The 16,707-nt window shown below is 41.7% G+C and overlaps 1 protein-coding gene across 1 annotated transcript in view; it reads right to left on the reverse strand.

The window, feature by feature from the left end:
• The window catches only part of grm2a (glutamate receptor, metabotropic 2a), a 49,039-nt gene that overhangs the window by 12,555 nt on the left and 19,777 nt on the right, over positions 1 to 16,707 (reverse strand). Inside the window, exons 3-5 of the mRNA XM_085777826.1 lie at positions 6,819 to 7,160; positions 4,305 to 4,800; positions 568 to 791 (exon numbers count right to left, since the gene is read on the reverse strand). Of these exons, the coding sequence (XP_085633952.1) occupies positions 568 to 791; positions 4,305 to 4,800; positions 6,819 to 7,160 (1,062 nt within the window). The remainder of the gene's footprint in view (positions 1 to 567; positions 792 to 4,304; positions 4,801 to 6,818; positions 7,161 to 16,707) is intronic.

The raw sequence follows: 16,707 nt of genomic DNA on the forward strand, positions 1-16,707 counted from the left end.
AACTAATCTCTTTCCACTTAAAATGAGACTCATCACCTAAAAATTAACTTGTTTTTAGATCATTTTCACTTGTTTCAAACTAATTTTCACTCAAAATAAGTAGAAAAATCTGCCAGTGAAGCAAGTTTTTTTGTGCTTGTAATAAGAAAGAAAAACTTGCTAAACTATTAGATTATTTAAAGTGAAAATCTGCTTGAAAGATGTAAAAAGTGTCTAAAAACAATCTACTTTTAATGTGATGAGTCTTATTTTAAGTAGAATGAGATTTGTTTTGACTGGAAATAAGACAAATATTCTTGGTAAGATTTTGAGTTTTTGCAGTGCATAGATTTTCGGTTTGAGAGCATTATTTCATTCACACAGCTCCTTTGCGTGCTCAGATTTTTTCTCCTCATGCTCACATTTTGTGCTCGCACTTAAATGTCTGCTGCTTTCTTTCAAAATGTGTGCTCGAACTCAAAAATCACATGCCTGTGCTCACATTTCTCCTTCTTGCACACAAGAAGATCTAATGTCTGCGCGCTCAGATCTAATGTCTTGATTAAAGGATAATTCTTCCATATTCACCTCGTTCTTCCTGCAGGGGTCGCTGCACTGCGAGGTGGGGGGGGCCGCGCCCCCCCAGGGGATCAGGCTGGTGTTGAGGCTCAGGCTCTGGGCCCAGTAGCCCACCTTACGGTACACGTAGCGCCCGTCCTCCTTGTGGTAGTGGAAGATGTTGTAGCGGCCCAGACTGTCCCCGAAGGCGTCGAAGTGGACCAGGTTCTCTGGGTCTGGATGACGGAACGGAGCTGGAGGGGAAAGAGGAAACAGGAAGTGTTTTAAACTGTGGTTTATGAACTGTCAAAGTGTCAAAGACAAAACAAATCATTTATTAAAGGGACAACAAGGAGTTTTGGAAAGCGAAGTGTTTTCCTACTACATTTACCATGAGCCTCCGCGCACACTGTGAAATTCTTTGACCGGCGCAAGACGGACATCTTGTCCAGAATGTTTTCATTCATCAACAATCAAAGTCAGAGGTTCGAAGACGATCACATACCGTCGTAGTTCCGACCATAAACGGAGATTCGGCGGCGTTATTCTCATGACTCGCCACGAAACCGAAAGTAAAGAAACGCTGGTCGGCTCGCCCAGCATTTCCACCATTAATTAAAATAACAAAATAACGATAGAGACAAAACGATGTATTTATTGAAAATGGAGCCATTAACAAGTGTGGGTAGCGGAGATTCATCCACATTAATGTGAGACTTTTTTATAACAACTCCTCGTTGTCCCTTTAACATCAACTTCAACCTAAAGAGCTGCTGAGAGGTTAAGCCCAGGCCCGGATGTCTAAAAGCCCTGAAAACAAAGAAGAGTAACTCATAATAAAGTGTACAAACTTAAACCAAAGTCATCACAGTGATAAAAGAAAAAAAACTAAGAAAACCAACAGGTGAACATATGTCCCCGTCTAGTAATCATGTGACCCACTACTAGATATGATTACACAAATTAAATAATAAACAAAACAAACAACACCAAAATAACCCTCAACCTTAACTAACAGAAAACCCCATTCATGGCTCAGACATCAACCAACATTAGTTTAGGTTTGTGACAGTCCAACCTTACATCTATGTGTGTGTGTGAATCCTTCCTACACACTGAACAGAGACTGTGACAGGACAAAGCTGCAAATGGTCAATTTACATGATGGAGGCCGCAGGTTTAAAGTCCCTGAACTCATCACCAGACAGATGACACATTATATAAATTAATGTTCAATTCCCTCAATAAATATCAAGATGGAGATGAAGCAGTGATGTAGAGTCTCACCTGTTGTTTCCTGATTCTATTGAACTTGTGCACACACTTTATAAAACAGTGCTAATGATCACTTTCATTATTGATTAACCTGCCAATTAGTTTCCCACTAAACTGACTAATCATATCGTTGTATATAAGCACATAATCCAAGACATGAAGACATTTCGTTTACAATGATCTATTGCAAAAATATATAAAGATAGAGTCACTTAAGCAGAAGTAAGCAATATATTTGTGTTAATATAAGTCTTAAATAGTTATATCTTCCGACAGCAATCACTTCTATAGAGTGTTTGGTCTGAAACACGGGTCTGTCAGTCACTCTGCTCTGCTCTGAGCCCAGGAGAAAACTTTTATCGTATCCTACAACCTTTATCCAATGAGGAGAGAGAACGGCATAAAGGGGCAGTCCTCTCTGTGTGTGCAGCCAAGGGATGCGCCTGAATGTGGTGACGTAGGGACGAGGACCAATAGATCCATGACGAGGGCGGGGGCTGCTAACTCCATCGGCTGACAAGACGTTATGGTGCGTTCAAGGCAACCCGTAACTCGTGTTTTTCCGACCTGTGAAGTCGTACCAGTTCGATCTGGTACGAGTTCACGGGTCAGAAGTTACGAGTGGCCGTTATAGTGACTTTCACAGGTAAAACAGGTCGGAGAAACACGAGTGGGTTGCCTGGAACGCTACAAAGTCGTAAGTTGTGACTTGAAGCTGTAATTTACGGTTTCAAAAGCCTGCCTGGAACGCAGCATTAGCCAAAACCACCGGATCGCTTACTTCTGCTTTAACTGATAATTAATTTGATCATTCAGCCTTGTATCAATTAAACATAAAGTAATAATATAGGTAGGCTATAATAAGGTTTTACAATTAAATGATACAAATGTGAAAAATATGATCTGATATTAATTTATATATTATATAATCTGACTTTGCTGTATTTTCAGGAACTAACCAGTTCTTTCACATTGTGTGAAAATGTACAGAGACACTTTAATCTGCTGTAATCCATCTGCCGTGTTGCTCCTCCGGGTGATGTCAGGCCTGCAGGGACGGGCTAATTTAAGGCCTCTAATCCAATTTTAAATCTCTGGGTAGTAAAATCCTTGGGGTTTTTTTTTTTCTTCTTTCATCATAAACAGCATGGCTGACTGACTGAGAGCAGCAGCGATCCGTCTCCATCTCCCACCAATGAAGAGTGAGCAGGATAAAACATCTCACTTATGAATGTGAGTGGATCTGAATCTGCAGCTCCATCATCATCTGTCACGACGTTCACACTGTTACACTGCGGATTTGTCTCCACGAGCAGAAAACAAATACTCTGAGAGAAGAAATGATGATGTTTGTTTGTGTGTTCAAACACCAAGAGCCCCCACTTAAATCAAAATGCATGAGAGCGAGAGCCTCGGAGCGCGAGGGTGTGGAAATTGTTTCATCTCTGTAAATTGAATCATTACAGAGCTTATCCGAGGCTGCAGTGTATAAACATGTAGAACTACTGCTGCACTAATTCAACACTTTATATGAATTGGAACAATGGATCTAAATTGACATAACCCAGTTTGGCAGCAAACAAACACTTGCGGAGCGGCTCTCTGGGAGATTAGAGGACGATTTCTGAACAGATGAATAATGAGACAGAAACAGCAACAGGGTGATGACTCTACTACTACTTGAATACATTTCCAAGACAAATAGTTTTACTTTTACTCGAGTTAATTTCTAGGAAGGCTGAAAAGTACTCGTTACTTTCAGGTATTTTTTTTTTTTTAATCCTATGGGCTCTATGCACAGCTCCACTACTTCCTGTCTTACATTATTGGACCAACTGATTAATCCAGGTGTGTCTGACCATTGTGACTACTCAGTGACTACTCACACCTGGATTAATCAGTTTGTCCAATAATGTAAAGACAGGAAATAAAGGAGCTGCCTAAAGTTCAGGAAGTAGTGGAGCTGTGCATAGAGCCCATTGGACACAAGCTGTGTTTGTCCAAGAAGGAAACCCTAACCCCTAAAAGCAGCACATCAGTGCAGCTGCTTTCAAAGAGTTCATTCTCACTAACAAGAGTTAAAAGCTCCGTACATTCATTTATCATCCCTTGGCTGCACACACAGAGAGGACTGCCCCTTTATGCCGTTCTCTCTCCTCATTGGATAAAGGTTGTAGGATACAAGGAAAGTTTTCTCCTGGGCTCAGAGCAGAGCAGAGTGACTGACAGACCCGTGTTTCAGACCAAACACTCTATAGAAGTGATTGCTGTCGGAAGATACAACTATTTAAGACTTAGATTAACACAAACATTCACCTGACTTCTGCTTTAAGTACCTTAAAAAGCAAGTACTTTTTTACTCTTACTCGAGTAACATGTGGACTGAGCTACTTTTACTTGTAACGGAGTAAATTTTGACCAGTAGTATTTGTACTCTTATACTCAAGTACTGGGGTATTGGAGTATTCTGTCCATCTCTGTGTACTACTCACGATCAAACTTGACCTTGAGGATGTAATCCCGGTAGAACTTCCTGCCGTTGCCGGGCTTCAGCGCGTCGCACAGCTTGGTGGAGTTGGGGCACAGCGCCTGCCTCATGTTGTGCAGCGCCGTCGCCATGGCGTAGACGGCGTTCACCACGAACATGATCTTGGACTCGGGCTGGAAGGGAGCGTCTCGGAGCGAGTGCTTCCCGCAGCCCAGGTCGTGGAGGCTGCACTGGAACTGGTTCTCCCAGAACTCCCTGAACCAGGGGTTCCTGGTGTTGTTGTAGGGATGCAGCGAGGTGAAGTAGTCGTTGAACTGCGGGATGGGGTAGGACGCCAGCTCGATGGTGAAGGCGCCGTCGGCCACGGCCTCGCTGCCCCGCACCACGCTCTCCTGCGCCCCCCAGCCGTCGCTGGCCACCCAGGTGAAGCTGACGTTCATGCGGTTGGCCGCCACCAGCAGCTCCCGCGCGTCCTCGCTGCGCGTGAACAGGATCACCACCTGGGATTCATTGATTGATTGATTGATTGATTGATTGATTGATTGATTGAAGTGTTTATTTCGAATATGAAAATAAAATAATAAAAAAGAGAATAAGACAAAACATTTAAACATGAGATATAGGCTGTGTTCGAAATCATCCACTCACTCACTCACTCCCTATCCACTACAGCAGTGGTTCTCAAACTATTTTACATCAAGGACCCCAAAATTTACACAAATTAGACCACGGACCCCCATTGGACAAATTTTGAAGCAAACGCCAGAAATACACGAATATTTGTTCCGAGACTGAATAAAGTTTTGTACATTCAAATTAGGGCCAATGGCGTGAATTTTTGGAAATATTATAGAGAAATTCTCTAAGTGGTACAATTTCTCCAAAAACATTCAAACATTTCTAGGAAGAAGTGGTAAAATTCTCAAAAAAAAAAAAAAAAAAGTAAAACATTTTCTAGAAAAAAAGTGGTAAAATTTCAAAAAAAAAAAAGTTTTGAAAAAATCTAGAAAAAGTGGTAACATTTCTAAAAAGAATTCTCAAAAAAAAAGAAAAAAAATTCAACAATTCTAGAAAAAAGTGGTAAAATTTCAAGAAAAAGTTGGGGACCCCCTTGAACACTCTCAAGGACCCCTGGGGGTCCCCGGACCCCATGTTGAGAACCACTGCTTGAGAACCATGTAGGGAATGACGGGAGGAGAATTCAGACACTACACTGTAATTTTCTGAACGAGGTTGTGTCAGCAGATGCTCCAGGTGTTAGCGTGTTAGCGTGTTAGCCTACTGCTGTGACAGAAGCAGACTCGCCAAGAATCATGTAAACAAACCGGACACATAAAAATAAAATTATAAAAACCAGACACTTGGGGGAACATTTGAGGATGTGATTCTGTGTGGTTGTGTTTCTCGGACAATAAACTGTTGAAATATCGGAAGTTTGGTTTGGTAAACTACTGTTGTGTGTTCCGACCATGAGCTGTACGGCTCTGTGGTTATTAGCTTAGCTCGTTAGCTGTGGCTATTAGCTTAGCTTGTTAGCTGGTATTTCCTCCATATTCTACTATAGTTTCTTTATTAGATTGATCTAATTCTGCCTGTTATTGTTGGGATGCTGCTGCCCAACTCCTGCTGCTCAGGCAAACGGAGCGAAGGCAAATACGTCTGAGGAGTTTATTGGTAAATAATAGAAATCGGAGCTAACATGCTAATTAGCTTGCTCTTCTTCTCTGGCAAAACACGACCACATTGCATTGTGGGATACGGGAGTAGAAAGTAGTGTACATCGCTTGTTCACCATAGACTGTAAAAAGAATGGCCGTAGCACCGTGACGTCACCCATTGGTTTGGGGGAGTCTGTTTTGTGCCGCTACTACGGGGGTTTGAACTGCGCCATGTTGGATTCTACTTGCCATATTTGGAGCGGTGCGGCGGTTAGCCGGCCGAGAACCCGCCCACTGGCCTCGTAGCAGCGGTCTCCGGACCTGTCACTCAACGTTTCCGCGCCCTAATTGGCCAGAATTTTAACCTAATAATAGTAAAACGGTAGAGTTTAAAAAAAATTCACCCCCCTCAGAGTGTGTGCGGGGGTAGAAACTATCGGTTGAGACCAAAAAAATAAATTGTACCAGGCTGTAAATATGTTTTTTTAAGCTGTAAAGTTTAACATGGGGCTCAATTGGAGTTGCTCCCTTCTGGAGCCAGCCCCCAGAGGAAGAAGAGGGGATTGCAGTTTGTTGAACGCGGAAGTGAGCTTCACTTCTCAAACAGACAACTGCCCCCTTGTTGTTCACTCAATTTTGCGGTGCATTGTGAGTGTTTTGTCGTCCACTACATAGTGGATTAAATTAATCGCGGAGAATTCAAACAACACTACAAAATGGCGAACACATTATATAGTTAGTGCACTACATCCGTGATAGGGGGTGATTTCGAACACAGCCATAATAGAATACATATTGGAAAAGGAGTGAGAAGAAGTAAAACTTATAAAAAAAACTCCCACCCCCTCCAGAGCCCCCACCTTGGCGTTGGACTTCTGCTGCAGCGAGCGGATCACGTTCTCGTAGCTCCAGCGGCTCATGGAGCGGCTCACCTTGGCCGAGGTGGCGATGCAGATCTGCCGGGCGCGCGCCTCCTGCTGGAACGCGTCGATGCCGGTCTCGCCGTAGTCGCCCTCGGACGCCACCGTGGACACGTAGGTCCAGTTGAAGTAGCGCAGGATCTCGGCCATGGCCTTGGCCTGGTAGAAGTCCGGCGGCACGGTGCGGGCGAAGTAGTCGTAGCGCGTCTTGTCGCTGAGCTTGGCGCTGGTGGAAGCGTAGCTGATCTGAGGGATCTGGAAGAGTCGCAGCAGGTTGGCCACCTGGGGGAGCAAGGACACCACAGAGACTCTACTTGTTACCACGGCAACAGTCAGTAGGCTACTTAGTGTATAGACTGAATCTCCTTGTTGTTTACAACTACTTCTGGTAGTAAGGGCAACATATGAAAATCTGGGAACTAAATCCTTACCAAGAAATTTCTTCACAATTGTCTTTAGGAACATGCATAATATGATGTCTTAAAATGTTGAAATTCAACTCCTTTGGGAAACCCCCTAAAAAACTACTCAAAGTTGGGGTACCCGTAACTGGATTTTTGAACATTCCGAAATGTTAAATTTGGCCTTAAGTAACTTGTGAGGGGTCAAATTAGGGGTTTTTCATGATTCTGAGTTGATCGCAAACATTAGTTTTACACCCAAAACACTCCTTGGTGGAGAAAAAAACAACCACACCCACTTTTCTTGTTCATCGGAACCCCCATCACCACCACCAATAGAATGCATTACAGAGAAGCCATTCCTTAGCATTGCAGAGGTTGTGTCACTACTAAATACTCAATATAATATAACTTATATTCTATAGCCTTTTTTCTATAGGACATACACACCCTCCAGGATTTTGTGGTGTCACGATTGCAACTATTAATGCAAATTCAATCATGAATTATTTGGCCTTGCCACTGCAACTTTTCTGCAAATTCGCTATCATAGACCGCTGTGGCTAGCTGTGGTCAGCTGTGACCACAGTGTTTCCATTACTTTTTTTTGCATGTGTTTTTATTACTAGTTATTGTTTTCATATAACATTAAGTTTTATGCGGATCGGGAGCGAGAGAGAAGGAAAGACATCAGGTGCACACCAGATGTCACATACCAGTAAAAACGGAAACATACACATAGCCTACACACTCACTATTGGGTACATGTACATTAAAATGTTGCTTTCTTCTACTTTTTATTTATTGCCATGGTAAATCGGCCTAAGTATTGTTTAGTGGTAGTTGTAGTTGGTTAGCATTAAAAGTGAGGAATTTTGGAGTTAGCTAGTGCTAGACATGTCGAAGCCATTTACAACCTTCGACCATTGACAAACATACTATTTTTTACACCTGATATGTGTTATCTCCTTTTTCTTTTAAGAACTTGAAATATGTCATGTCATTACGTTGATAACATGCATAAGAAACTTAAAAATTGTGGTAACACTTTATTTGATGCCTATCTCTATAATGCATTATTATCATGCTTATAATGGGTTATAATAATAAAAGTTATAATGCAGTTATAGCACTGTATAACTACAGTTATAAACACTCATAAATGATCATAATGCTTTATAACAATAATCATAACACACTATAAAGCATTTTATCTTGACTTATAAGGTCAGGTATTAATATGTTATAACTATTAGGAACTCGCTGACAAAGCCCACATCGATAATGCATTAAAAATATAGTTATAATGCGTTACAATTGGCTCATAGTCGTGTATAACTATCATAATAAACACTCATAAATTATCATAAGGCTTTATAACAATAAGCATAACACATTATAGAGCATTATAACTCTATTATAATACTTGACCTTAAGCCATTATAAAATGCTCTATGATGTGTTATGCTAATTGTTATAAAGCCTTATGATAATTTATGAGTATTTATAATGATGGTTATACACTTTTATAAGCCAATTATAACACATTGTAACTATATTTATAATGTATTATCGACATGGGCATTGTCAGCGAGTTATAACGTATTATAATATCTGACCTTATAAGTCATCATAAAATGCTTTATAGTATGTTATGATGATAAGCCTTATGATATTTTATGAATGTTTATAATTATAGTTATACAATGCTATAACCACATTATAACTCATTATAAGTATAGTTATAATGCATTATAGAGATAGGCATCAAAGTCTTACAAAAATGGTTGTTAGTTGGCTAACAGTAAATAATATGGTTAGTTAGCCAACTCCTATGTACGACTGAATCTGATGACCATCTGACCATTTTATTTTCCTAAATGCTGGCTGACTGTCCCATTAGCTATCAAGCTAGGAAAACATGGTGTAGGCCTAATTGTCATCGCGATAATTTTTGCAGTTAGGTTTAGGCTATTATAATAAAGGTGATCTACTGTACTCAATAGAATACATTAGAGATCAGCTATTCCTGTGCATGACAGAGGTTTTCTTTAATGTCACAAAAAAGCATCTACTATTACTACTGAATACTTAATATAACTTATATTCTACCTTTTTGCATTGTTGGACATTAATCTAGCACACACGTCAATGTCATGTCAAAAACCTGGGGGCCAGATCTGTCCTGCGATACACTTTTATATGGCCTTCAAGAAAAATATTATGTTAATAATGGCCCACCAATATAGCATTCACATTACTCACATTACAAATCCCATAATACACTACAACAGCTACCGTACAGTCATGACCAAGCAATAGGCCCAAGCTGGAATGAACAAGTTTGTGACACACTGCAACATCTTTTTCCATTCTTCAAAAACGACCTCTTAGAGCCTGGATGCTCGATGGAGATTGATGCTCAGTGTGTGTGCAGATTAACATGATCATGTTTGCAATCAATGTAGCACCACTGTGTATTTTTTGTGCTTTTCCTATCTTCATTTCGAACAAACTTGTTTCAGTTGTTGCTGGTATGTGAAATCTGGTGCATGTCCACTGTATTTTCTCTCTCGCTGCTTGCTACCGGTCCGCATAATAAATTACATTTATAATAACTTTTTAAATAAATTTAGCGACACCACAAAATCCTGGAGGGTGTGTATGTCCTATAGAAAAAAGGCTATAGAATATAAGTTATATTATATTGAGTATTTAGTAGTGACACAACCTCTGCAATGCTAAGGAATGGCTTCTCTGTAATGCATTCTATTGGTGGTGGTGGTGATGGGGGTTCCGATGAACAAGAAAAGTGGGTGTGGTTGTTTTTTTCTTCACCAAGGAGTGTTTTGGGTGTAAAACTAATGTTTGCGATCAACTCAGAATCATGAAAAACCCCTAGTTTGACCCCTCAGAAGTTACAGTTAACATTATGGAATGTTCAAAAATCCAGTTACGGGTACCCCAACTTTGAGTAGTTTTTTAGGGGGTTTCCCACGGGAGTTGAATTTCAACATTTTAAGACATCATATTACGCATGTTCCTAAAGACAATTGTGAAGAAATTTCTTGGTAAGGATTTAGTTCCCAGATTGGTCAAATGTCTGCTAAAATGCCCTTACTATGGGTAGAAAACCAGCTGTAATTTGAATGAGATCAATAGTAACGAACGAGAGTTTAACTATATATCATATTTTTCACGCCCTATCACCGTTTAGACAAATCTGAAATGTTTGAAGAAACTATTTTTTTTATTTTATTACTATTTCTGTGTGTGTGTTTTGTGTTGCTATGTGTTGTATTTATTCAGTTTGGAAACTACTCATGAAACTACTCCAGTTAGCTCAGTCATGTTGGAACTAAGATATCCAGTGGAAAAAATATATTTTCATGGAGCGTTTATTGAGTCACTGAGTTATTAAAGGGAAACAGGTAACGGTTAGCCCTGCCAATTTACGACTAATTACGAAAACGTGCACACATTACTGGTAATGTTTGTCCAATCATTGGTTTTATAGACTTTACAAACATCAGATTAGTCTAAACGGTGATATAGTGTGAAAAATTTGATATAGTGAAACTCTCGTCTGTCACTATTGTTCTCATGCTGGTTTTCTACCCGGAAGTAGTCTGCCATTAAAACTCTGTCAGCTCTTTCATCTCTTCCTGTTCCCTGGTCTAACAGTCAGTAGTTTCCTGAATGTGATTCTGGTGAAACCCCTCAGATCAGGTCTGTGGTGAACAAAAGCTTCAGAGAGTTCCAGTTGTAGGACATAAACCAGGTCAGTAAATCCCCTACTGGTGAATGTTGAAGCTTTGACGTGTGGTCAAAAAGGCGGTTGCTCCATACGACTACAACATTAAACGTCCAGAGGTTATCTGATGTTATTTATGGCTCTTCAACAAGTAGAAACAGTCCCATTTCCCCATTAGACAATGTTTTTAACATAAAGCAGCTGAAACCAGTGGAAAGCTGTGTAGTAGACCGTGTAGTAGTCCGTTAAAGCCTTTTAACATTAGCTTTTTACTTCTGGACGTCGCATCAAGCTTCAGATACGGTAGAAAAGGAGTTCATACTGTATGTGAAGATTATCTCACTGGACTAAACTTTGAAGGATCAGAAACTTCCAAAATCCAAAACACAAAGCAGAAACCACATTCACTTTCTTTACTGGAACCAGCACGTGATGAACTTCAGGGTTTTGACGTCGGCCCTGGTAGAGCTAGCCTATATATTGTCCTACTCCACACAGCTACACATATGCACACTATCATGACAAATTAGTGGTTATTAACTTATTACAGTTCACACCAAACATACACCTGCCAACCGTGGGAATTGTTTTAATTGCTCATCATCAGCTAAATGAATGGAAGCAGCTACACAGCACGTTCATTCCCCAGCAGATTCAATTAGTTTCCCCCCGTTCAGTGTCTCATTGCTGCTCTGGATCCCTGCTGGGCCTTCACAGCTTCTCTCCGCCGCCGACCGAGGATCCATCTAAAGGCTGAGCAGTTTGTCTGTGGAGCTTCATCTTCTCCCATCTGTGTCAACAAAAACCAATAAATCACATCTGTTCTGTCTCTACAGCAGAGGCCAGTGGCTGCAGCTGCTGGTCACAGAGGAGAGACACTTCACTGTAGCCAGACAGAAGGAGGTTAAGGACGGAGATAGTTCACCCAAAATTGAAATTTCTCACTCATTATCTCCTCCCCCTCATGTGGACTAAGGGCTGGGAGAAGTTTCAGAGTCCTCCGTGGCTTCTCTGAGTTACAGGGGGTCTCGGCGTAGCAGTGCATGTCCATGTAACGGTTGCAAATGGATACCAACTGTCTTCGTAACAAAAAGACACACCAAAAAACATCCAAATACCTCCATGCTGCTTGTATGTAATGTCCGTCTTGTATTGAAGCCCCGAAATGCAAAATTGTCCCGAAAAAAAATTAAATAAGTCTATATTTTAAACGAACTGGGAAGAGGACAGACCCTGGTTCGTCCAAATTTGACGAACCGGGAAGAGGAGCTTCGAGAAACAAGCTTGAAATATAGACTTATTTAATTTTTTTCGGGACAATTTCGCATTTCAGGGCTTCAATACAAGACGGACATTACATACAAGCACCATGGAGGTATTTGGATGTTTTTTGGTGTGTCTTTTTGTTACGAAGACAGTTGGTATCCATTTGCAACCGTCATATGGACATGCACTGCTACGCCGAGACCCCCTGTAACTCAGAGAAATTTCAATTTTGGGTGAACTACCCCTTTAAGGACAGAGACCGGGGAGACAAAGCAGCATCAAAGATTCGTGGAGGTTTTAGTCGTTCTGTGTGGGTGTCGTGACACCGTGCTCTGGCTTCAGGCGCTCCAGCGGCCTGAGGGGAACCGGTGTGATCCGTCAAAAGAAACGCCGACCTGGGTCTGGTTGACTTTTGGCTCTCACACCAGCCGCTCACCCATGGCAACGCCGCGCGCATGCCAATGAGTCATTCCTTAGAAAGTCAGAGAGGAGATTCATAAATTCATATTCATGTTCATGTTCATGCATCCACTCTGAGTTTAATTTATACACTGCAAAAAACTCTACATCTCACCAAGAATATTTGTCTTATTTCTAGTCAAAAACAAATCTCATTCTACTTAAAATAAGACTCATCACATTAAAAAGCAGCTTGTTTTTAGACACTTTTTACTTCTTTCAAGCAGATTTTCATTTGAAATAAGTAGAAAAATCTGATAGTGGAGCAAGTTTTTCTTTCTTATTACAAGCACAAAAAACTTACTTTCACTGGCAGATTTTTCTACTTATTTCAAGTGAAAATGATCTAAAAACAAGTTAATTTTTAGGTGATGAGTCTTATTTTAAGTGGAAAGAGATTAGTTTTGACTAGAAATGAGACATTTTGACAAGAAATAAGACAAATATTCTTGGAAAGATTTTGAGTTTTTGCAGTGTAATTCCTGTTTTGTCATATTGGGGCTGAAGTAAAAGGATCTGTTGCACGTTACAGAGCTGCATGATGTGGGCCAACTCCACCACAGTCTTCTGTCAAGTGCCCTGAACAAATGTAATGCTGTTATCACTACAGATTACTTCACATTATGCTAATGCTGCTGTTTCTGCAGAAGACGGAGGTTGAACATTTACAAGCAGCATCACTGAGGGGCAGCGAAGGAAGGCAACATAAAGCCAGTAAATAAGAAAGAAAGTGGGTTCACTGCTGCACATGTCAGACATGCAGCGAACACACCAGCACAGAGACAAACAGGGGAACTCAGTGAGACATTACAGTACATCTAGTATGATGTGCCTCGGTGGATTTTAATCATGGGATCTTTGTTATTCTGCAGGATCAGAGAGATGAAGATTAAATGAGCCAATGTCAGTGATTTCCAGACCACTAGATTTATTAGAATTAATGAGCAGCCGTCTGACACAAAGATGAAACGCAGCAGCTCAATCCAGAGCGACCGGGCTGTGCTTCTTTTTTTTCTTTTTTTTTTACCACTCCCCCGAACAATGAACTAATTTACCAGCTCAACATTACAACTGTGTCTGACTCATCTGTGAGAGAGCAACACATGAGTGAGCATCTCCACATCAGGTCAGAGGCCGTTTCCCCCGAGAGTGTCGGGTCGGCTGTGGAGACTCGTCTTCCTCCCTCTCCTCACAGCTCGGCTACACATGTGCAGCAACATCTGGCAGCGCTGCGAAGAGTCTGAGTCTGATCTAAAGAGGCAAGTGACACACAAACACTATCTGATTCATTATTCCTACTTTCTTCATTCGATTTAAAAATGCAAAACCAGTTCCCATTGTGACAGTGTCTCAGAGGCTCCTCTCCATAATTCCTTCGTATTTGCATATGAATACATCTTAGATTTAATTGTATGAACTTTGAGCAGCCTGGATTCACCGAGTCTCTCAGACTCAGAGATATATTATCATTCAAGAGCCCTCAGCTTTTATAAGTGTATTTACAGTCCACACGACTCTCCTCTTTATAAGATCTAAAACTAAATGCACTGAAAATACCAGCAACAATGACAGTATTATTAACATTTATTATATCATATATCAAAATGTGACATTCTTCATATCATCCTGAACTCTTTTCCTCTAGTCTTTTTTTAAAAACTTCAACTCTGCAAGTCTGGTGTCTCCTCCTCTGTGACTCTAACCCTCCTCTCCTCCATGTGCATCATTTGTTTCCAACAACGAAGCCGGTGAGAAATCAATCCATGGAGCGGTGGATAAGGTTATTTATCATCTACCATGTTACCATGTGTATATCTGTGTAGTCTTATCTGTCATAAACAAGAGATTACGGGTTATGGGTTAGCGCGTTACGTTGATTTAACCAGCACTAGGACTCTGGAGCTGGAGCTAATGGCGCTTTTCCACTGGTGCGGCACGGCCCGCTTTTTCTGCTTTTCCACCAGTCCTAGTACCTGGTACCAGGTACCATTTTTAGTTCCTCCTCGGCCCTGGTTCCTAGCAGCCGAAGCGATACTACAACGTGACGTCAGCCGACTGCCTTCCACTGATTGGCCAGAGCGTCGTCACTGGAAGAGTGCAGCGCTACGTCCCACAGAATCAAACCCAGACTGTATCAGACTGTTGTTATTCCTTCACCTGAGTTAAATGTTGCTGTGTGGAAAACCACTGTGGTCTGTTAACGAGGTGCAGACTAATGAGTTTGGAGCTGACGAGAGGAGAGGAGAGACAAAAGAGAGATGGACAATGCGGCCCCGCGATCTCCCCCGCTGAGGAGGAACTAGAGAACTCAGCTGTAGTGGAAAAGTACCTTTGCCGAGCCGAGCCGTGCCGTGAAAGTGTAGTGGAAAAGCGTCATTAGGACACATGGAGCAGAGTTAAGGTGGAAATCCTAAAGAGTTCCTCTTTAATAAGGTCGGAGACGACAGTTAGACATTCACAGCCTGCTGCTGAGGTTCACGTCCTCCTCCATGAGGCTCAAAGATCTGAACACACACCGGGTACAAGCTGACCCCTGCCTGTTTCTTTAGATGAACCAGGACTGTGGTGGAGTTAGGTGGAGACACTGAGCTTCTTTAGAAACCTGTGGCTGCTGTCAGGAAGACTCTGTTGTTTGTATTACTGTACTTCTCTCTCTGTTGGACTGAACCGTCAGTCTCTGCCACCTGCAGGTCATCCAGAACGCAGCAGCCAGACGGTTGGCAGGTTAAAAAAATAAAACGGCTTGACCACATTTCCCCGGTGTTGGGGAAGAATTTCACTCCCTTATGTTAGTTTGTGTGGTTAAAGGTCAACCCCTCTGTGTTTATACTTGAGATCTAAGAACCAGATGCCCCCTTTTTCTTAGATACACTGACAGAGACAGTTATCTGCCCCGGACCAAGTCAAGGCCATGGTCCCTGCTTTTGCATCGTAAATCTCACTCTCTGGCGGTTTCCAAACTGTAGAGTTAGAGGATATCGGTCACCGTCACTGTGAAGAAGAAACCATTGTTACTCTCCCATCAGGAGGTGTGAATCTTTATCTTAAAGGGACAACAAGGAGTTTTGGAAAAGTGAAGTGTTTCCACTCTACATTTATGAGCCTCCGCACCGTGAAATTCTTTGACCGGCGCAAGACAGACTCATGTTTTCATTCATCAAGAATTAAAGTCAGAGGTTGGAAGACGATCACATACCGTCGTAGTTCCCACCATAAACTGAGATTCGGCGGCGTTATTCTTATGACTCGCCACGAAACCGAAAGTAAAGAAACGCTGGTCGGCTCGCCCAGCATTTCCACCACCACTAATAATAACAAAATAACCATAGAGACAAAACCATAGATGTATCTAAAATGGAGCCATTAACAAGTGGTAACACAGAATTTTTCGTTCTGCCGATGGAGAAACTCCTCATTGTCCCTTTAATGTTTATGGACAATAGCCAATAGGATGTTAGTGCGTCTCCACTTGCAGGCGTTGTCCACCTTTCTAGTATAAGAACAGAACTTTGCTGTGAGGCCGTCAGAACTGAGGTGGCATCACGCACTCATGTTGTGTTGACAACTCCTCTGTTCTCCTAATAAACCTCCTCAGTATAAGACATCCAGGACTCTGGTACTTCTCCTTTTTCAGCGTCACATCAGAATTTCTCCCTAACACCCAGTATACTTGCCCCTCTACTCTGGCTTCCTGTCCAGTTTAGGGTTCAATTCAAAACTGCATTGCTTGTTTTTAAAAGCCTGGATGGACTAACCCCACCTGCTCTATCTGAGCTCATCAAGCCTCACACAGCAGCCCAGAGCGCCGAGGTCAAGCTACCAGCTGCTGCTGTTCTGCCCCAATACAACACTGAAAGGTAAAAGTGACAGAACCTTTTCAGTTCTGACCCCAACTCCATGGAACAACCTGCCATTCCACATGAGAGCAGCATTTTACATCACTTTGAAA

The sequence above is a fragment of the Trachurus japonicus genome, chromosome 5 (assembly GCF_045865225.1).
Source record: "Trachurus japonicus isolate A0001 chromosome 5, Traja_1.0".
In the NCBI taxonomy this organism is placed as follows: domain Eukaryota; kingdom Metazoa; phylum Chordata; class Actinopteri; order Carangiformes; family Carangidae; genus Trachurus; species Trachurus japonicus.